We start from the raw sequence: 23,550 nt of genomic DNA on the forward strand, positions 1-23,550 counted from the left end.
TGCCTTCATTATAACACTTATATAAGACTTTTAAAGTCATTTTGATAGTAGGCTAATATAGCTAATATAGACACTTACATCATGTGTTGTCTTCACTATAACACTTATATAAGACTTTTAAAGTCATTTTGACAGTAGGCTAATTTAGACACTTACATAATATTTTCTTCATTATGACACTTATATCAGACTTTTAAAGTCATCTTGATAGCAGGCTAATATAGCTAATATAGACACTTACATCATGTGTTGTCTTCATTATAACACTTACATAAGACTTTTAAAGTCATTTTGATAGTAGGCTAATATAGACACTTACATCATGTGTTGTCTTCATTACAACACTTATATAAGACTTTGAAAGTCATTTTGATAGTAGGCTTATATAGACACTTACATCATGTGTTGCCTTCATTATAACACTTATATAAGACGTTTAAAGTCATTTTGATAGTAGGCTAATATAGCTAATATAGACACATCATGTGTTGTCTTCATTATAACACTTATATAAGACTTTTAAAATAATTTTGATAGTAGGCTAACATAGCTAATATAGACACTTACATCATGTGTTGTCTTCATTATAACTCTTATATAATACTTTTAAAGTCATTTTGATAGTAGGCTAATATAGACACTTACATCATGTGTTGTCTTCATTATAACACTTATATAAGACTTTTAAAGTCATTTTGATAGTAGGCTAATATAACTAATATAGACACTTACATCGTGTGTTGTCTTCATTATAACACTTATATAAGACTTTTAAAGTCATTTTGATAGTAGGCTAATACAGACACTTACATCATGTGTTGTCTTCATTATAACACTTATATAAGACTTTTAAAGTCATTTTGGTAGTAGGCTAATATAACTAATATAGACACTTACATCATGTGTTGCTTTCATTATAACACTTATATAAGACTTTTAAAGTCATTTTGATAGTAGGCTAATATAGACACTTACATCATGTGTTGTCTTCATTATAACACTTATATAAGACTTTTAAAGTCATTTTGACAGTAGGCTAATATAGCTAATATAGACACTTACATCATGTGTTGCCTTCATTATAACACTTATATAAGACTTTTAAAGTCATTTTGATAGTAGGCTAATATAGACACTTACATCATGTGTTGTCTTCAATATAACACTTATATAAGACTTTTAAAGTCATTTTGATAGTAGGCTAATATAGACACTTACATCATGTGTTGTCTTCATTATAACACTTATATAAGACTTTTAAAGTCATTTTGATAGTAGGCTAATATAGACACTTACATCATGTGTTGCCTTCATTATAACACTTATATAAGACTTTTAAAGTCATTTTGATAGTAGGATAATATAGACACTTACATCATGTGTTGTCTTCATTATAAGGCTGTAGCTAACGATTATTTTTCTATCGATTAATCTATAGATTATTTTTTCGATTAATCGGTTAATCTATAGATTATTTTTTCGATTAATCTATAGATTATTTTTCCTTTTACCGATTATTTTTTTTATTTAAAATGAAGATGAAAAAATAAATGTTGGCCAGTTTTTTCAAAAGGCATGACTTTTATTTACCAAAAAAAAGTATGGCCACTCAGTCAACATTGACAACAACATGACAAAATATTCTGTAACAATGTAAACATTTAAAACTTTTAACATTTAACAAAATTAAAAGTAGCTTATTTGCTTTTTAATGTGCAAATATAAAAGTAAACATCCAGTGCAAATCTTAATATTCTGCAATAGTATAAGCATTTCTAAAGTAAAAGTATTGCTTATTTTGCTTTAAAATGTGCAAAAATAAAGATAAACATCCAATACAAAAAAGTGCAAAAGGAAATATTCTGTAACAGTGTAAACATTTCAACAAAAGTAAAAGTATTGCTTATTTTGCTTAATAACACAACAATGATAGTATGATTAAAGTGAAAGTTAATTGTTGGTTTGTACATAGTATATGTAACTGTTAATGTTGTAAAAGGTATTTGCACAACTAGTTAACGTTAGCGTTAAAGAGGAGCGCGTCTTTGTAAACACTGAACAGGCACGCCAAACGCGCCTCTCAGAGCGAAACAGTGTTTTAGTCTATGAATTTACAACGCAGATACAAATGACACATTCATGTTTTTGTGTAATGATGACAACGTATACTCACGCGGACGATTGACTAGTTGATGGTGATGGCAAGAACGCTGTCGGGTGTTTTCTTTTCAAATGTTCCTTCATAGCCGTTGTGCTGCTATGATAGACCATTTCCGCTCGACACAGTGTGCATACAACAACTGTCAAGTGTTTTGCTTTTTTCGCTGTGCTTATCCCACACTTGAAGGGATGTACCAATGCTGAATGTGGCTTCTGGATTTCACTCAAAAGACCAGACCGTAGTTACTTTTTCCTTTTATTTTCCTTAAGTTTGCAACAGTTTTTCCAACGAAGAAACAGCTTCTTTTTTCTTCTTTAGTCTTTTTAGCAGTCTTTAGCAGTGTTAGTAGACTTTAGTTTCTTTGGCTGTCATTAGCTGTCTTTAGTAGCCTTTAGTAGCCTTTAGTAGCCTTTAGCTTCTTTAGTAGGTGAAAAACCTTTAAGGACAAAACACCACAAGATTAACATGCTGTAAAAAATCAACCAATTATCAATCCCATAATTTACAATTATTAATTAGGCTATCAAACTCTTAACCATTAAACAAGTGCAAGAAAATGGACACATCTTTTCCCTTTAAGTTAAAACAGATTTTAAATAAATTGTCTCAACATAAATGCACCAAGATACATATAAAATACATTTAAACACAGAAACACAATAGATAAATGCAACAGAAAACCCAATATGCAAATACATAAATACCTAACCAATTAACCACCTATTTAGATACATATTTAAAATCCATATTCAATATAAATATATTATTAATTTAGCAGTGAAACACTCGATCTTAAACGCTGTCTACTGGTAGAAAAATGCCCCTTTTTCTATGCCCTCACCAGCAGCCAATGATCCAACACAGTTAAATCCAACACTTGAAGTTGAGCGACTTCACCCTCCTGATGAAGCAAACTGCTCCAACATTTATCAAACTAAGCAAAGAATATCAACACTAAACAACAGTTACATAACACACTGTGTGTATTTAGCCTCCAGACTAAGCACGCTACATGCACACAACCCCCAATCTCACCAGCGCAACAAGTGCGCCACACCCACGAAGAGAAATATTAAATCTTACATACTTTTGGCACAACTCTGGGTTATCTGTAATGAACTAAACCTTTTTCCACTCTGCGCTGGCGTCTTTTGTACTCCTTGATTTGACACAGCGGTCTAATTACCGGGCTCGCGCACCAGCAGATGAGACGGGAGCGCGCCGCGTTATACCTGCGCGCGAACGTAAACTGATCGGCTCTGATTTTATAAGCCGACTGGCCGAAATAATGCCGAATTATATACATTTCCTGGTGTTGCCTAGGTGAATAGGGATGCGGATGTGCTCTAAGATAAAATATCATTTTATTAAGTGGGGTTTGGCTGGTTGCTAAACAGCCACGGTTGCGAGCTCGCGCGTCAGCTGACGAGACAGCTGTTCGCCGCTACAACATTATAAGGCCGTTTATTGAAATACTCCCACACTTTTGACGACTTTTGGCGTGCTTTTTTCCCTCGCTCGCATCATCTGCTTTGCGCTCCACCATGACGGCAGTGTGACGTAAATATGCGACGCGTCGAAGCATAAAAACGACGTCGACGTATTTACGTAACCGATGACGTCGACTACGTCGACGCGTCGTTTCAGCCTTACTTCATTATAACACTTATATAAGACTTTTCATTTTTTGCGGCTCCAGAAAGATGTTTTTATTTTTATTTTGGTCCAATATGGCTTTTTTTACATTATAGGTGGCTGACCCCGGGCGTAAACCATCATTGGTAACATAAGATAGTCGGTTCTTGTTAGGTTTGTTGCTTTACAAAATGCAAGTTGCGAACAGAACCTTTAATTTACACAAACTGATGTCATAAAAGTAATAATCCAACAAATGCATACATCTAAATGAGCAGAAAGGATTTCATCTGAAATCTCTGCTCTTTTGTTAAGTTGATAGGACACACGAAAGTGTGCGTCTTCAGGTGTGTGCGCTTCATGTGTCAACAAATAATGACTCCTAATTGATTCAAAGCTGCTTACAGGTAGAAGCCAGTAAATTAGAATATTTTGAAAAACTTGATTTATTTCAGTAATTGCATTCAAAAGGTGTAACTTGTACATTATATTTATTCATTGCACACAGACTGATGCATTCAAATGTTTATTTCATTTAATTTTGATGATTTGAAGTGGCGACTAATGAAAATCCAAAATTCCGTGTGTCACAAAATTAGAATATTACTTAAGGCTAATACAAAAAAGGGATTTTTAGAAATGTTGGCCAACTGAAAAGTATGAAAATGAAAAATATGAGCATGTACAATACTCAATACTTGGTTGGAGCTCCTTTTGCCTCAATTACTGCGTTAATGCGGCGTGGCATGGAGTCGATGAGTTTCTGGCACTGCTCAGGTGTTATGAGAGCCCAGGTTGCTCTGATAGTGGCCTTCAACTCTTCTGCGTTTTTGGGTCTGGCATTCTGCATCTTCCTTTTCACAATACCCCACAGATTTTCTATGGGGCTAAGGTCAGGGGAGTTGGCGGGCCAATTTAGAACAGAAATACCATGGTCCGTAAACCAGGCACGGGTAGATTTTGCGCTGTGTGCAGGCGCCAAGTCCTGTTGGAACTTGAAATCTCCATCTCCATAGAGCAGGTCAGCAGCAGGAAGCATGAAGTGCTCTAAAACTTGCTGGTAGACGGCTGCGTTGACCCTGGATCTCAGGAAACAGAGTGGACCGACACCAGCAGATGACATGGCACCCCAAACCATCACTGATGGTGGAAACTTTACACTAGACTTCAGGCAACGTGGATCCTGTGCCTCTCCTGTCTTCCTCCAGACTCTGGGACCTCGATTTCCAAAGGAAATGCAAAATTTGCTTTCGTCAGAAAACATGACTTTGGACCACTCAGCAGCAGTCCAGCTCTTTTTTTCCTTAGCCCAGGTGAGACGCTTTTCGCGCTGTTTCTTGGTCAACAGTGGCTTGACACGAGGTATGCGGCAGTTGAAACCCATGTCTTTCAAGCGTCTCTTGGTGGTGGATCTTGAAGCACTGACTCCAGCAGCTGTCCACTCCTTCTGAATCTCCCCCCCACATTTTTGAATGGGTTTTTTTTCACAATCTTGACCAGGGCGCGGTGATCCCTATCGCTCGTACACTTTTTCTGACCACAGTTTTTTCTTCCCTTTGCCTCTCCATTAATGTGTTTGGACACAGAGCTCTGAGAACAGCCAGCCTCTTCAGCAATAACCTTTTGTGTCTTTCCCTCCTTGTGCAATGTGTCGATGGTTGCCTTTTGGACAGCTGTCAAATCTGAAGTCTTCCCCATGTTTGTGTAGGCTTCAGAACTGGACTGAGAGACCATTTAAAGCCCTTTGCAGGTGTTTTGAGTTAATCAGCTGATTAGTTTGTGGCACCAGGTGTCTTCAAAATGTAACCCTTACACAATATTCTAATTTTGTGATACACGGAATTTCTGGATTTTCATTTGTTGCCACTTTTACCTGTATATTCAAACCTCTCTGACGCACAACTGGACGATGTGTTGTATCACCACCGTGCTAACGACATGCACTAAGATAGCCGACAAAAATAAAATGTCACAATGCGTTCAAAAGGACAATCAGTAAATATTTTCACCCGAAGCAAACATTGTGAGAACATAACAAATGCAATAACATGCAAGCAGGAATCACTGAATGTGAGTCAGTCACAAACATGTGTTGCCATGGTAACTCGGGGTAAGTAGGTAATGCATCAAAGAAAAAGATGACCCCCCCTGGCTTTCAGCATGAAGTTCATACTGATCATCGCTTACCTTGATCTTCAATGACCAGGTTCTTGATCATCCACTGTACAATATCAGAACCTGAAAAGGAAGAAGGGTATTACTACGGATGGTCTTATCATCTGTGCAAAACATACCACTTTGCTCATCACAGCGCATTGCAATTTCTCTCGCCTTACACTTTGTGGGCGGCTGATATCCCGACTATTATCTGGCAGCCTCTCCATTTGTGGTACACTTCTTACAGTCAGGGGCCATACCGTTTAATAGGAGCTCAGCTGTCTTCATATGTCCACTGGGAATACAACCTTTCATATCAGTGGTCCTCAACCACCGGTCCGGGGACGATAAATTGTTTATAACCAATTGCATTTTCTCCTACTTCACTTTGGTTAGTCCCAGCAGACACGCCAACAAGCTTGCATTTTCTCCTACTTCACTTTGGTTAGTCCCAGCAGACACGCCAACAAGCTTGCATTCTACAACTCCTTCTACAAGTCACCGTTTGCTATATTTGTTACATCTTCGTCACATGAGACCATGCACATTCATCAACATATCACAGGTAAAGGTGCCAAATGGTAGCCTAAAGCTAGCTTCCATCTGCAGTCCACGATGACCTGAGATCAGGAACAAAGTGAGCATAGTAGTTAAGATCAGGCACAAAGTGAGCATAGTAGTTAAGATCAGGAACAAAGTGAGCATAGTAGTTAAGATCAGGAACAAAGTGAGCATAGTAGTTAAGACCAGGAACAAAGTGACCATAGTAGTTAAGATCAGGAACCAAGTGAGCATAGTAGTTAAGATCAGGAACAATGTCAGCATAGTAGTTAAGATCAGGAACAGAGTGACCATAGTAGTTAAGATCATGAACAAAGTGACCATAGTAGTTAAGATCTGGAACAAAGTTAGCATAGTAGTTAAGATCAGGAACAAAGTGAGCATAGTAGTTAAGATCAGGAACAAAGTTAGCATAGTAGTTAAGATCAGGAACAAAGTGAGCATAGTAGTTAAGATCAGGAACAGAGTGAGCATTGTAGTTAAGATCAGGAACAAAGTGACCATAGTAGTAAAGATCAGGAACAAAGTGACTATAGTAGTTAAGATCAGGAACAAAGTGACCATAGTAGTTAAGATCAGGAACAAAGTGAGCATAGTAGTTAAGATACGGAACAAAGTGACCATAGTAGTTAAGATCAGGAACAAAGTGAGCATAGTAGTTAAGATCAGGAACAAAGTGAGCATAGTAGTTAAGATCTTGAACAAAGTTAGCATAGTAGTTAAGATCAGGAACAAAGTGAGCATAGTAGTTAAGATCTGAAAAAAAGTTTGCATAGTAGTTAAGATCAGGAACAAAGTGAGCATAGTAGTTAAGATCAGGAACAAAGTGAGCATAGTAGTTAAGATCTTGAACAAAGTTAGCATAGTAGTTAAGATCAGGAACAAAGTGAGCATAGTAGTTAAGATCTGAAAAAAAGTTTGCATAGTAGTTAAGATCAGGAACAAAGTGAGCATAGTAGTTAAGATCAGGAACAGAGTGAGCATAGCAGTTAAGATCAGGAACAAAGTGACCATAGTAGTTAAGATCAGGAACAACATGAGCATAGTAGTTAAGATCAGGAACAAAGTGAGCATAGTAGTTAAGATCTTGAACAAAGTTAGCATAGTAGTTAAGATCAGGAACAAAGTGAGCATAGTAGCTAAGATCTTGAACAAAGTTAGCATAGTAGTTAAGATCAGGAACAAAGTGAGCATAGTAGTTAAGATCAGGAACAAAGTGACCATAGTAGTAAAGATCAGGAACCAAGTGGCCATAGTAGTTAAGATCAGGAACAAAGTGACTATAGTAGTTAAGATCAAGAACAAAGTGACCATAGTAGTTAAGATCAGGAACAAAGTGACCATAGTAGTTAAGATACGGAACAAAGTGACCATAGTAGTTAAGACCAGGAACAAAGTGAGCATAGTAGTTAAGATCAGGAACAAAGTGAGCATAGTAGTTAAGATCAGGAACAAAGTGAGCATAGTAGTTAAGATCAGGAACAAAGTGAGCATAGTAGTTAAATTCTGGAACAAAGTTAGCATAGTAGTTAAGATCAGGAACCGAGTGAGCATAGTAGTTAAGATCAGGAACAAAGTGGCCATAGTAGTTAAGATCAGGAACAAAGTGACTATAGTAGTTAAGATCAGGAACAAAGTGACCATAGTAGTTAAGATCAGGAAAAAAGTGAGCATAGTAGTTAAGATCTTGAACAAAGTTAGCATAGTAGTTAAGATCAGGAACAAAGTGACCATAGTAGTTAAGATCAGGAACAAAGTGGCCATAGTAGTTAAGATCTGGAACAAAGTTAGCATAGTAGTTAAGATCAGGAACAAAGTGAGCATAGTAGTTAAGATCAGGAACAAAGTGAGCATAGTAGTTAAGATCAGGGACAGAGTGAGCATAGTAGTTAAGATCAGGAACAAAGTGACCATAGTAGTTAAGATCAGGAACAAAGTGAGCGTAGTAGTTAAGATCAGGAACAAAGTGAGCATAGTAGTTAAGATCAGGAACAAAGTGACTATAGTAGTTAAGATCAGGAACAAAGTGACCATAGTAGTTAAGATCAGGAACAAAGTGACCATAGTAGTTTAGATCAGGAACAAAGTGACCATAGTAGTTAAGATCAGGAACAAAGTGACCATAGTAGTTGAGATCATGAACAAAGTGAGCATAGTAGTTAAGATCAGGAACAAGGTGAGCATAGTAGTTAAGATCAGGAACCAAGTGAGCATAGTAGTTAAGATCAGGAACAAAGTGATCATAGTAGTTAAGATCAGGAACAAAGTGGCCATAGTAGTTAAGATACGGAACAAAGTGACCATAGTAGTTAAGATCAGGAACAAAGTGAGCATAGTAGTTAAGATCAGGAACAAAGTGAGTATAGTAGTTAAGATCAGGAACAAAGTGACCATAGTAGTTAAGATCAGGAACCAAGTGAGCATAGTAGTTAAGATCAGGAACAAAGTGAGTATAGTAGTTAAGATCAGGAACAAAGTGACCATAGTAGTTAAGATCAGGAACAAAGTGACCATAATAGTTGAGATCATGAACAAAGTGACCATAGTAGTTAAGATCAGAAACAAAGTGACCATAGTAGTTAAGATCAGGAACAAAGTGACCATAATAGTTGAGATCATGAACAAAGTGAGCATAGTAGTTAAGATCAGGAACAAAGTGACCATAGTAGTTAAGATCAGGAACAAAGTGACCATAGTGGTTAAGATACGGAACAAAGTGACCATAGTAGTTAAGATCAGGAACAAAGTGAGAATAGTAGTTAAGATCAGGAACAAAGTGAGCATAGTAGTTAAAATCAGGAACAAAGTGACCATAGTAGTTTAGATCAGGATCAGAAGTGACCATAGTAGTTAAAAGTGCTAAATTGTTGCATAAAATAATTGTGCTGAAGGAAGAAAATACACATCTCCTTTGGCCTAGTAAGTTGTTATTATTGCACTATTACACAAGTAGTTAGCAATAATCAAGAAGGTCAACCAACGATATTTCTCTACAGAATCTCCTCTCTGGTCAACAAAAGCACCATGAAGATTCTAGCGGGAACTCTCGTTCAACCCTTTTTCCATTACGCATGCAACTCCTGGTACCCTAGCACCTCCAAAACCCTCAAATCTAGACTCCAAACATCCCAGAACAAGCTAGTCAGATTACTTCTAGACCTCCACCCCAGATCACACCTCACTCCTACCCACTTCTCCAAAGTGGGCTGGCTCAGGGTGGAGGACAGAGTAAAACAACTTGCACTGAGCCTGGTCTATAAAATCCACTACACCTCCCTGATACTGAAGTACATGTCAAACTACTTCCTCCAAAGGTGTCTGTTACTACATTATATATATACTTGCAGTGTGTATATTGTACATATTACATATTGTTATGAAGGTGTCTGTTACTACATTATATATATACTTGCAGTGTGTATATTGTACATATTACATATTGTTATGAAGGTGTCTGTTACTACATTATATATATACTTGCAGTGTGTATATTGTACATATTACATATTGTTATGAAGGTGTCTGTTACTACATTATATATATACTTGCAGTGTGTATATTGTACATATTACATATTGTTATGAAGGTGTCTGTTACTACATTATATATATACTTGCAGTGTGTATATTGTACATATTACATATTGTTATGAAGGTGTCTGTTACTACATTATATATATACTTGCAGTGTGTATATTGTACATATTACATATTGTTATGAAGGTGTCTGTTACTACATTATATATATACTTGCAGTGTGTATATAAAACGTTGATGAAGTAGTTTTAACGACTTTAAAAGACGTGTTCTTGTCTCTCAAAATGATTGTGAACGATAGACAAAATTCCCCCAAATTACAGTCCCAAAACCCTCAAATACACCTCAGGTCCCAAAGGGAGGGATGTGATGGATGTGATGGATGGATGAAAGGTGAAGAGACTTACCTGAAAAAACACTTGGGATCTTGGTGAGGAAACTCTTCACTGTTCTAATGGGGATGCCATTTTTCTCTTCCTGCATGCGAGCGATGACTTCCTCCATCTGGGGAAGAAGAGCAGGTCATGATGAGCATTGTTGCTTCCATGGACACCCTCACACACACCAGGAGCTTCCATGGACACCCTCACACACACACCAGGAGCTTCCATGGACACCCTCACACACACCAGGAGCTTCCATGGACACCCTCACACACACCAGGAGCTTCCATGGACACCCTCACACACACCAGGAGCTTCCATGGACACCCTCACACACACCAGGAGCTTCCATGGACACCCTCACACACAAACCAGGTGCTTCCATGGACACCCTCACACACACCAGGAGCTTCCATGGACACCCTCACAAACACCAGGTGCTTCCATGGACACCCTCACACACACCAGGAGCTTCCATGGACACCCTCACACACACCAGGAGCTTCCATGGACACCCTCACACACACCAGGAGCTTCCATGGACACCCTCACACACACCAGGAGCTTCCATGGACACCCTCACACACACCAGGAGCTTCCATGGACACCCTCACACACACCAGGAGCTTCCATGGACACCCTCACACACACACTAGGAGCTTCCATGGACACCCTCACACACACCAGGAGCTTCCATGGACACCCTCACACACACCAGGAGCTTCCATGGACACCCTCACACACACCAGGAGCTTCCATGGACACCCTCACACACACACTAGGAGCTTCCATGGACACCCTCACACACACCAGGAGCTTCCATGGACACCCTCACACACACCAGGAGCTTCCATGGACACCCTCACACACACCAGGAGCTTCCATGGACACCCTCACACACACACTAGGAGCTTCCATGGACACCCTCACACACACCAGGAGCTTCCATGGACACCCTCACACACACCAGGAGCTTCCATGGACACCCTCACACACACCAGGAGCTTCCATGGACACCCTCACAAACACCAGGTGCTTCCATGGACACCCTCACACACACCAGGAGCTTCCATGGACACCCTCACACACACCAGGAGCTTCCATGGACACCCTCACACACACCAGGAGCTTCCATGGACACCCTCACACACACCAGGAGCTTCCATGGACACCCTCACACACATTTAACAACATTTCTATGTATGGGCCACATGTATAATGTAGTGAGCAGTCCTAACGAAAGTGTTTGCTTTATAAATAAATAAACTCGATGACGAGCTGCACAAGAAATGAATATAACAGAATAAAGTTGACATGGTTAAGTGGTGATAAAATGTCTATTATTGCACTGTAGTGTGACATCTTCAGAATGATTGTCATTTCTGCAACCTCCCATCAGTCATATGCAGATAGCTCATCAGGAGCATTTAGAGGCCAAGTGCCTTGCTCAAGGACCCTTCACACAGAATGTTCTGGCTCTGTCTCGGGTTCAAGCGCAGACTTTTTGATTGCTGCCAACCACTTTAGCAGCTGGCTCCATCAAGTCTGCAGACGGACCGGATCACCTGCATGAATAACAACCTCTGCTAACACCTTCCTAGTCACCTTCCTAGTCACCTTCCTAGTCACCTTACTAGTCATCTTACTAGTCACCTTCCTAGTCACACTCTGACCACATGACTAACAACCTCTGCTGACACCTTCCTAGTCACCTTCCTAGTCACCTTCCTAGTCACCTTCCTAGTCACCTTACTAGTCACCTTCCTAGTCACCTTACTAGTCATCTTACTAGTCACCTTCCTAGTCACACTCTGACCACATGACTAACAACCTCTGCTGACACCTTCCTAGTCACCTTCCTAGTCACCTTCCTAGTCACCTTCCTAGTCACCTTACTAGTCACCTTCCTAGTCACCTTCCTAGTCATCTTACTAGTCACCTTACTAGTCACACTCTGACCACATGAATAACAACCTCTGCTGACACCTTCCTAGTCACCTTCCTAGTCATCTTCCTAGTCACCTTCCTAGTCACACTCTGACCACATGACTAACAACCTCTGCTGACACCTTCCTAGTCACCTTCCTAGTCACCTTCCTAATCACACTCTGACCACATGACTAACAACCTCTGCTGACACCTTCCTAGTCACCTTCCTAGTCACCTTCCTAGTCACACTCTGACTACATGACTAACAACCTCTGCTGACACCTTCCTAGTCACCTTCCTAGTCATCTTACTAGTCACCTTCCTAGTCACACTCTGACCACATGACTAACAACCTCTGCTGACACCTTCCTAGTCACCTTCCTAGTCACCTTCCTAGTCACACTCTGACCACATGACTAACAACCTCTGCTGACACCTTCCTAGTCACCTTCCTAGTCATCTTACTAGTCACCTTACTAGTCACACTCTGACCACATGACTAACAACCTCTGGTGACACCTTCCTAGTCACCTTCCTAGTCATCTTACTAGTCACCTTCCTAGTCACACTCTGACCACATGACTAACAACCTCTGCTGACACCTTCCTAGTCACCTTACTAGTCATCTTAGTAGTTTCTACTTGGAGGCACAGGTGCAAGCTTTTTACACATCTATGGATGTTGTCATCCATCAGATCTTTGTAGTCTCATCCATCAGGTCTTTGTAGTCTCATCCATCAGATCTTTGTAGTCTCATCCATCAGGTCTTTGTAGTCTCATCCAGTCCATCACACCTGGACTGTTTGATTTGTCTTAGAAGGCATTGTGCCTCTCATCTGAGTAGACTTCACCACTTCATGATCGTAGACTTAGATTGTTACATCTAGTCTTGGACTAAGATTGTTACATCTTGTCTTAGACTTAGATTGTTACATCTCGTCTTAGACTAAGATTGTTACATCTAGTCTTAGACTAAGATTGTTACATATAGTCTTAGACTTAAATTGTTACATCTAGTCTTAGACCTAAATTGTTACATCTAGTCTTAGACTTAGAGTGTTACATCTAGTCTTAGACTTAGATTGGTCACATCTAGTCTTAGACTTAGAGTGTTACATCTAGGGTTGGACTTAGATTGGTCACATCTAGTCTTAGACTTAGATTGGTCACAACTAGTCGTAGACTTAGATTGGTCACATCTAGTATTAAACTTAGATTGGTCACATCTAGTCTTAGACTTAGATTGGTCACATCTAGTCTTAGACTTAGATTGGTCACAACTAGTCTTAGACTTAGATTGGTCACATCTAGTATTAAACTTAGATTGGTCACATCTAGTCTAGCAGCTGGTGCCAAGGCAAGGATGGTTTGGCCCTATGGTAGTAAGGAAAAACAACTGTTTTGATGCAAACGAGCAATCCTAACTGTCAAAGCCAACAAGAGTCGAAGTGTCATTTCCCCTCGTTAGCATTGAGCTATTGTGTGGCACAACCATGGCTGTGGACCGACTACTACCAGTCCAAAATAGTCGGACTCGCCTACATTAGCATTCCATTCAGTTGTAAACAAATGGCACCATTCCTAAAAGGCTGTGCAACTGAGCAGGAGTTAGAAACATTGTGCTCCCAGAAGGTGACCAGAAGGACATTTGTTTACAACTGAAAGGAATGTTTACGTGGAAATTCCCACTCTTTTGGACAGGTAGTAGTCCATCCACAGCCATCGTTCTGTGTCGGAGTATAAATATTTGGGGTTTTGGCACATTTATGTGTGTTTGCGTGCTTGACTGAGTGCCAAATGGAAAAGGTGTTAGAAAACGACACATGCCTTTAGGTGTTCACGCACGTCAAGGTGACAATTGGGGCGGTTCTGCAAAAAGTGAAATGAGTGCATTCAGTACAAAGAAAATAACTTTAAAAGCTATCTTGTTCAAGGCTTCTCCCCATGTCGACTGCTTTCTGCCTTCTCAGGTTCAACCAAGTGAACTTGTGTGTCCCGAGGGCAACAACCTACTCAGTGGCCTAGTGGTTAGAGTGTCCGCCCTGAGTTCAAACCCCGGCTGAGTCATACCAAAGACTATAAAAATGGGAGCCATTACCTCCCTGTTTGGCACTCAGCATCAAGGGTTGGAATTGGGAGTTAAATCACCAAAAATTATTCCTGGGCGCGGCCACCGCTGCTGCTCACTGCTCCCCTCACCTCCCAGGGGGTGATCAAGGGTGATGGGTCAAACGCAGAGGACAAATTTCACCACACCTAGTGTGTGTGTGTGTGACTATCATTGCTACTTTAACTTTTTACTTTCACAAAGTCGAAAACCATATGGGACCCGAAACGCGTCCCAGGAGGACACCACCTACACGTCCCAGGAGGACACCACCTGACTCCACCCCAAGATGACCCGTTTTAAATGATCTGAACAAGGACTCCCTAAAGGGTACTTTGTCCCACATTGATTAGCTCAAGCACCTTGATCACCAAGCTGCGATCAATACTGTACGTACGTCGATATCAACACTACTTGTATCGTCTTGTGCTAGCTTTTTCAACCTTCCACCTTTCCACCGTACAGAGCGTCCACAAAGTCTTCACAGCAATGTTCTTCTCCCACATTTTGGTATGCCACAGCCTTATTCCAAAATGGAATGCATTCCTTTTTGTCCTCAAAATTCTACACACCATCCATCCATCCATCTTCTTCCGCTTATCCGAGGTCGGGTCGCGGGGGCAGCAGCCTAAGCAGGGAAGCCCAGACTTCCCTCTCCCCAGCCACTTCGTCCAGCTCCTCCCGGGGGATCCCGAGGCGTTCCCAGGCCAGCCGGGAGAGATAGTCTTCCCAGCGTGTCCTGGGTCTTCCCCGTGCCCTCCTACCGGTCGGACGTGCCCGAAACACCTTCCTAGGGAGGCGTTCGGGTGGCATCCTGACCAGATGCCCGAACCACCTCATCTGGCTCCTCTCCATGTGGAGGAGCAGCGGCTTTACTTTGAGCTCCCCCCGGATGACAGAGCTTCTCACCCTATCTCTAAGGGAGAGCCCCGCCACTCGGCGGAGGAAACTCATTTCGGCCGCTTGTACCCGTGATCTTGTCCTTTCGGTCATGACCCAAAGCTCATGACCATAGGTGAGGATGGGAACGTAGATCGACCGGTAAATCGAGAGCTTTGCCTTCCGGCTCAGCTCCTTCTTCACCACAACGGATCGATACAGCGTCCGCATTACTGAAGACGCCGCACCGATCCGCCTGTCGATCTCACGATCCACTCTTCCCCCACTCGTGAACAAGACTCCGAGGTACTTGAACTCCTCCACTTGGGGCAAGATCTCCTCCCCAACCCGGAGATGGCACTCCACCCTTTTCCGGGAGAGAACCATGGACTCGGACTTGGAGGTGCTGATTCCCATCCCAGTCGCTTCACACTCGGCTGCGAACCGATCCAGTGAGAGCTGAAGATCTTGGCCGGAGGAAGCCATCAGGACCACATCATCTGCAAATAGCAGTGACCTAATCCTGCAGCCACCAAACCAGATCCCCTCAACGCCTTGACTGCGCCTAGAAATTCTGTCCATAAAGGTTATGAACAGAATCGGTGACAAAGGGCAGCCTTGGCGGAGTCCAACCCTCACTGGAAACGTGTCCGACTTACTGCCGGCAATGCGGACCAAGCTCTGACACTGATCATACAGGGAGCGAACTGCCACAATAAGACAGTCCGTTACCCCATACTCTCTGAGCACTCCCCACAGGACTTCCCGGAGTACACGGTCGAATGCCTTCTCCAAGTCCACAAAGCACATGTAGACTGGTTGGGCAAACTCCCATGCACCCTCAAGGACCCTGCCGAGAGTATAGAGCTGGTCCACAGTTCCACGACCAGGACGAAAACCACACTGTTCCTCCTGAATCCGAGGTTCGACTATCCGGCGTAGCCTCCTCTCCAGTACACCTGAATAGACCTTACCGGGAAGGCTGAGGAGTGTGATCCCACGATAGTTGGAACACACCCTCCGGTTCCCCTTCTTAAAGAGAGGAACCACCACCCCGGTCTGCCAATCCAGAGGTACCGCCCCCGATGTCCACGCGATGTTGCAGAGTCTTGTCAACCAAGACAGCCCCACAACATCCAGAGCCTTAAGGAACTCCGGGCGGATCTCATCCACCCCCGGGGCCTTGCCACCGAGGAGCTTTTTAACTACCTCGGCAACCTCAGCCCCAGAAATAGGAGAGCCCACCACAGATTCCCCAGGCCCTGCTTCTTTATAGGAAGACGTGCTGGTAGGATTGAGGAGGTCTTCGAAGTATTCCCTCCACCGATCCACAACATCCGCAGTCGAGGTCAGCAGAGCACCATCCTCACCATACACGGTGTTGACACTGCACTGCTTCCCCTTCCTGAGGCGGCGGATGGTGGTCCAGAATTGCTTCGAAGCCGTCCGGAAGTCTTTTTTCATGGCCTCCCCGAACTCCTCCCATGTCCGAGTTTTTGCCTCCGCGACCGCTGAAGCCGCACACCGCTTGGCCTGTCGGTACCTGTCTGCTGCCTCAGGAGTCCCATGAGCCAAAAGAACCCGATAGGACTCCTTCTTCAGCCTGACGGCATCCCTCACCGCCGGCGTCCACCAACGGGTTCTAGGATTACCGCCACGACAGGCACCAACTACCTTGCGGCCACAGCTCCAATCGGCCGCCTCGACAATAGAGGTACGGAACATTGTCCACTCACTGCCCAAATTCTACACACAATACCCCATAATGAGAATGTGAAAACGTATTTTAGAAATGTTTGCAAATGTATTAAGAATCAAAAAATCACATGTACATAAGTATTGAGAGCCTTTGCTCAATACTTAGTTGATGCACCTTGGGCAGCAATCACAGCCTCAAGTCTTCTTCAATACAATGCCACAACCTTGGCACACCTATCTTTGGGCAGTTTCATCCATTCCTCTTTGCAGCGCCTCTCAAGCTCCATCAGGTTGGATGGGAAGCGTTGGTTTTCATCCAGGATGTCTCTGTACCCCGTTGCATTCCTCTTTCCCTTTATCCCGACTCATTTCCCCATTCGCCGCTCATAACCAGGCCAATGCCATCCCCTACAGTGAAGCATGGTGGTGGCAGCATCATGGTGTGGGGGATGCTTTTCAGCGGCAGGAACTGCGGAAGCTTGTCTGGATAGAGGGAAAGATGAGTGCAGCAATGTACAGAGACATCCTGGATGGAAAACCAACACTTCCCATCCAACCTGATGGAGCTTGAGAGGCTCTGCAAAGAGGAAGGGGCGAGAGTGGCCAAAGATAGGTTTTGTTTTGTTTTGTTTTTTTGTAATAAAGTTGCAAAAATGTCTCACATTCTCATAACCGTTGACGATTTGTCACATTCACGTCTTGTTGTGGTAACTTAGTTTGTGTTTATTTCCTGTCAGCGCTCTTATTTTAGTTCCTTTTCCTGCATTTCTCGTTTCCCTCAACTGTCCCTGATTGGCAGCCTGGCACACCTGCTTGCAGTTGCCAATCAGGCTCCTATTTATGCCTGCCTCGCCCTCCAGTCAGGGCTCCATGATTGCTTCCTGTTTTCCCTGCATGTGCACTTACCAGACAATGATGGGGTATTGTGTGTGGAATGTTGAGGACAAAACTGAATGTATTCCCTTTTGGAATAAGGCTGTAACATAACATAACATAACATAACATAACATTCCCCATGCAGCGTACACGGGGGGTTGTGCTTACTCTATTGTGCTCAAAAATCCTCACAAGCGCTCATTTGTGAAAGGCAGAGCTCTTTGCTTTCATTTTGCGTGGCTGGAAGTGAATGTTTTGTGGCCAGCTGGGAGAGAGCTGGGTTTCAAATGATCATCTTCCCACTCCTTTGGCTTGAGCCGGAAACCGCAGCCCGATATTTGGGAGTTTGTCGTGTGTTCAAGTCGAAGATAAAAGAGCTTTGTGCTCCTCCTCTGTTGCGTACTTACCGACTATTAGAATAGAATAGAATAGAAGAGAGTTTTATTGTCATTATTACAGTGAACAGGTTCAAAGAACAACGAAATTGGAGCAGATCCCCTCAGGTGCATACACAATAATATAGTAATATAAATAGTAAAACTGCCAGTGTGTCGCGCCTCGCCAAGGAGCAGCGAGAATACCAAGAAGCGCATATGCCAAATTTTCAAAGAGAACGGCCTACGGATCACGATTGAAGCCAACAAGCAAACCGTCAACTTCCTTGACGTCACTTTCAACCTGAGAAATAACAGCTACCAACCATTCACGAAACCCAACACAACACTCCAATACGTGCACCATGACAGCAACCACCCACCCACCACCACGAAAAGAATACCTACCGGAATCAATAAAAGGCTATCGATGCTGTCATCTAGCAAAGCTGAATTTGACCAAGCAACCCCCCCGTACCAAAAAGCACTTGATGAAAGCGGATACAATTTCACCCTCAGCTATGAACCCACGCCAGGAAACCAACCAAAAAAGAGCAGAAAACGAAACAACATCATCTGGTACAACCCCCCATACAGCAAAAACGTCTCAACTAACATTGGCCACAAATTCCTCACTCTGATCGACAAACACTTCCCCAAAGGCAACACCCTAAGAAAAGTATTCAACAAGAACAACATTAAATTGAGCTACAGCTGTATGAACAATATACGACAAATCATCTCAAACCACAACAAAACAATTGCAAATGAGCCGTCGGCCCCCGGACAGAGCGACTCCAAAACCAACAAAGGCTGCAACTGCCGCAAGAAACCTGATTGCCCTCTCAACGGGGGGTGCTTACAAACATCAGTTGTTTACCAATCAAAGGTAACACGCAAGGACATTAACACATCCGACACATATGTAGGATTAACCGAGGGAGAGTTTAAAACCAGATGGAACAATCACAAGGCTTCTTTCAGGAACCAAAACCTGCGGAATACTACAGAACTCAGCAAACACATTTGGGACCTCAAAGACAATAATGTTGAATATTCAATAACATGGCAAATTCTTGCATCCAGCACACCTTACAATAGTGGTAATAAAAGATGCAACCTATGCTTGAAAGAGAAACTGTTTATTATTTACCGTCCAGACCTGTCATCCCTCAACAAGCGCAGCGAAATTGTATCAGCATGCCGTCACAGACGGAAACACCTCCTAGGTAACACATGAGCCAATCACCACGCCCCTAGGCCAGCCTGTACCCACCCACTCTGTACCCTATATAATCCATGGTATGTGAACGCTCCCATTAAAATCTCCTGATGATTGAGGGTACCCCCCTCATGAAACAGGCCTGTAGAGATGAAATAGTCTTGTGATTTTTTTTCCCACACATACATATATTGCGCTCTACTACGGTATCGAGCACTATTTTTTGGATAACCTTATTAAGACATATATATATATATATATATATATATATATATATATATATATATATATATATATATATATTTGCATATATATATATATATATATATATATATATATATATATATATATATATATATATATATATATATATATATATATATATATACATACATATATAAATATATATATTAGAGATGCGTGGTTTGCGGACACAACCGCGGATTATCCGCGGATCGGGCGGTTGAAATTAAAAAAAATTAGATTTAATCCGCGGGTCGGGTCAGGCGGTTGAAATAAAAAAAAATTTGATTTTAAATAGATTCAGGCGGGTGGCAGTTAAACCAATTGGTAAATATATATACATAGTTAAATGTTGTTACCCACATACGAAAAACGAGCAGGCACCTGCAGCATATGCCACAACAGAAGAAGAAAAAAAAAAAGAGATGGACACTTTTACGGAGCGGAGAAGGGACGCCTCGCCGGGGTCCGGGACCGAGGCCCCTTCCCCCGAGAGGGCCCCACCGGGAGCCGTAGCTGAGGTGATCCGCGAGAAGGGCCCGACGCACGTCCAGGGTCACCACCGCACCGACACCCCGCCTCGTCCGCCTTCGCCGCGGCCGGCGTCACGCGCAGCAGGTAAGCAGCTTACCTGCCCGCCACCCCCGTTGCCGGGGGGCGCGTAACAGGGGTCACTCCGCGCGCAGTGCGCTCACGAAAGGGGTGGGGCTCACCCTGGTTGATATAGACAGCAGGACGGTGGCCATGGAAGTCGGAACCCGCTAAGGAGTGTGTAACAACCCACCTGCCGAATCAACTAGCCCTGAAAATGGATGGCGCTGGAGCGTCGGGCCCATACCCGGCCGTCGCCGGCAGCGAGAGCCGCGAGAGGGCTAGGCCGCGACGAGTAGGATGGCCGCCGCGGTGCGCGCTGAAGCCTCGGGCGCGAGCCCGGGTGGAGCCGCCGCTGGTGCGAGGGACATCGCACCTCTCCACGTGCTTGGAGGTGCGCTCAGCGCGGCTCCTAGATGATTGCGCACTGGTGTGCGTCTGGGCCGTGACAGCGTGGCACGCATTGAATGTCTGTGCTGCATTGGATCAGTCTCCTTTCTTTAACAGGCAAAAGCTTTATAACCTCACTAATGCCTTGCATCGTCTATATTAGATATATAACAACGGGCGGGTGCGGGCAGGTTCGGTTCTGATTAAATGTTATGCGGGTGGATGGCGGATGGTTGACGACTTTCTGATGCGGTTGCGGATGAAATAATTGCCTATCCGCGCATCTCTAATATATATATATATATATATATTACTGGTGCCCGCCAGGAGCAGCAGGCTTGAATGGAGCAGCAATGCGGACGTGGTCACAAGACAGCTTTCATTTCTTAACGAGCAGCGTGGTTATTTATTGAGGTTAGTAAGGTCGCTGGCTAATAGGAGCTTGACAGGCAATGAAAGGCCACAGGAAAAAAAAAAAAAGGTGTGAGAGAATCACAATCTGTGGCTTTTTTTCCAAAGAAGTTGAAGATGTTGTTTAGTTCCAGCGAGATGAGCTGGCCCTAATTAGTCCTGTGTTGTTTGACCGTCCCTCGGTCTCGCCGTCTTTTTCCCTCCCAGCTGGCGGGAGGGCCGTGAGCAAACAGGGACGACGTTGATCAATACTTCGCACTTTCTCTCCCCGCCTACACTTGCTAAAACGCCACCAGCGTGAATATTCACCAGCCCAAGCTCTTCAAGTTGCAAGAGGGGGAGCAAAGCGTCTCTCTTCCCGCCCATCAATGCTTGGTGTTGAGAAGAGGAGTGGGATGGCGAGCGAGCGCCTCCTCTTCCTGCCATCCAAACACCCGTCCCCGGGGTTTAGGCTGCGTGGCGAGGGTGCTTTAAGGAAGTTGTGTACACGTGCGGCGACACTTCAGAGGCCATCATGGCCGACACGTCATGGGGAAGCTTCTGAAGCACCACTTGGGGCCACGGACGGGGAGATTTTAAATCACGGCTCGCCTCCGGGATTGCTTTTTAAGGGCCTGCAGGAACCAAAATAGGATGGGCACGTACCTCCAGGTATGTGGGAGGGATCTGAAGGAGGATATTTAATGATGGAATGCTCCATTACATTTGACCTTCCTCGGTACCTTTTTGCGTGGTGATTGATGAAGAGACAAAGTGAACTCACGCTTGATTTAATGCATTTGTCGGCCGTCGCCATGCCGACACGCACACACACACACTGTCACTAGCCATGTGGTGCACTCCGTTTGAAACCTTAAAACTCCTTAACTTTAATATAAGATACATACATATATATATATATGTATGTGTGGGAAAAAAAATCACAAGACTATTTCATCTCTACAGGCCTGTTTCATGAGGGGGGGTACCCTCAATCATCAGGAGATTTTAATGGGAGCATTCGCATACCATGGTTTATATAGGGCACAGAGTGGGTGGGTACAGGCTGGCCTAGGGGCGTGGTGATTGGCTCATGTGTTACCTAGGAGGTGTTTCCGTCTATGGCGGCATGTTGTTACAATCTCGCTGCGCTTGTTGAGGGATGACAGGTCTGGACGGTAAATAATAAACAGTTTCTCTTTCAAGCATAGGTTGCATCTTTTATTACCACTATTGTAAGGTTTGCTGGATGCAAGAATTTGCCATGTTATTGAATATTCAACATTATTGTCTTTGAGGTCCCAAATGTGTTTGCTGAGTTCTGTGGTATTTCGCAGGTTTTTGTTCCTGAAAGAAGCCTTGTGATTGTTCCATCTGGTTTTGAATTCTCCCTCGGTTAATCCTACATATGTGTCGGATGTGTTAATGTCCTTGCGTATTACCTTAGATTGGTAGACAACTGATGTTTGTAAGCACCCCCCGTTGAGAGGGCAATCAGGTTTCTTTCGACAGTTACATCCTTTGTTGGTTTTGGAGTCGCTCTGTCTGGGGGCCGACGGCTCATTTGCAATTGTTTTGTTGTGGTTTGAGATGATTTGTCGTATATTGTTCATGCAGCTGTAGCTCAATTTAATGTTGTTCTTGTTGAATACTTTCCTTAGGGTGTTGTCTTTGGGAAAGTGTTTGTCAATCAGATTGAGGAATTTGTGTCCAATGTTCGTTGAGACGTTTTTGCTGTATGGGGGGTTGTACCAGATGATGTCGTTTCGTTTTCTGTTCTTTTTTGGCTGGTTTCCTGGCGTGGGTTCATAGGTGAGGGTGAAATTGTATCCGCTTTCATCAAGGGCTTTTTGGTACGGGGGGGTTGCTTGGTCAAATTCAGCTTTGCTAGATGACAGCATCGATAGCCTTTTATTGATTCCGGTAGGTATTCTTTTATATATATATATATATATATATATATATATATATATATATATATATATATATATATATATATATATATATATATATATATATATATATACAAACCCCGTTTCCATATGAGTTGGGAAATTGTGTTAGATGTAAATATAAACGGAATACAATGATTCGCAAATAATTTTCAAGCCATATTCAGTTGAATATGCTATAAAGACAACATATTTCATGTTCAAACTGATAAACATTTTTTTTTTTTTTGCAAATAATCATTAACTTTAGAATTTGATGGCAGCAACACGTGACAAAGAAGTTGTGAAAGGTGGCAATAAATACTGATAAAGTTGAGGAATGCTCATCAAACACTTATTTGGAACATCCCACAGGTGTGCAGGCTAATTGGGAACAGGTGGGTGCCATGATTGGGTATAAAAACAGCTTCCCACCAAAAAATGCTCAGTCTTTCACAAGAAAGGATGGGGCGAGGTACACCCCTTT

At 42.9% G+C, this 23,550-nt stretch overlaps 1 protein-coding gene across 2 annotated transcripts in view; it reads right to left on the reverse strand.

Annotated features, from left to right (window-relative positions):
* The window catches only part of rgs7a (regulator of G protein signaling 7a), a 179,829-nt gene that overhangs the window by 57,737 nt on the left and 98,542 nt on the right, over nucleotides 1-23,550 (reverse strand). The window contains exons 3-4 of one of the 2 annotated variants that reach the window (XM_061924834.2): nucleotides 10,458-10,554; nucleotides 5,984-6,034 (exon numbers count right to left, since the gene is read on the reverse strand). In XM_061924834.2, the coding sequence (XP_061780818.1) occupies nucleotides 5,984-6,034; nucleotides 10,458-10,554 (148 nt within the window). Of the gene's footprint in view, nucleotides 1-5,983; nucleotides 6,039-10,457; nucleotides 10,555-23,550 lie in introns of those variants that run through there. The other variant, XM_072915307.1, reaches the window with a different exon arrangement.

The sequence above is a fragment of the Nerophis lumbriciformis genome, linkage group LG02, assembly GCF_033978685.3.
Source record: "Nerophis lumbriciformis linkage group LG02, RoL_Nlum_v2.1, whole genome shotgun sequence".
Lineage (NCBI taxonomy): Eukaryota > Metazoa > Chordata > Actinopteri > Syngnathiformes > Syngnathidae > Nerophis > Nerophis lumbriciformis.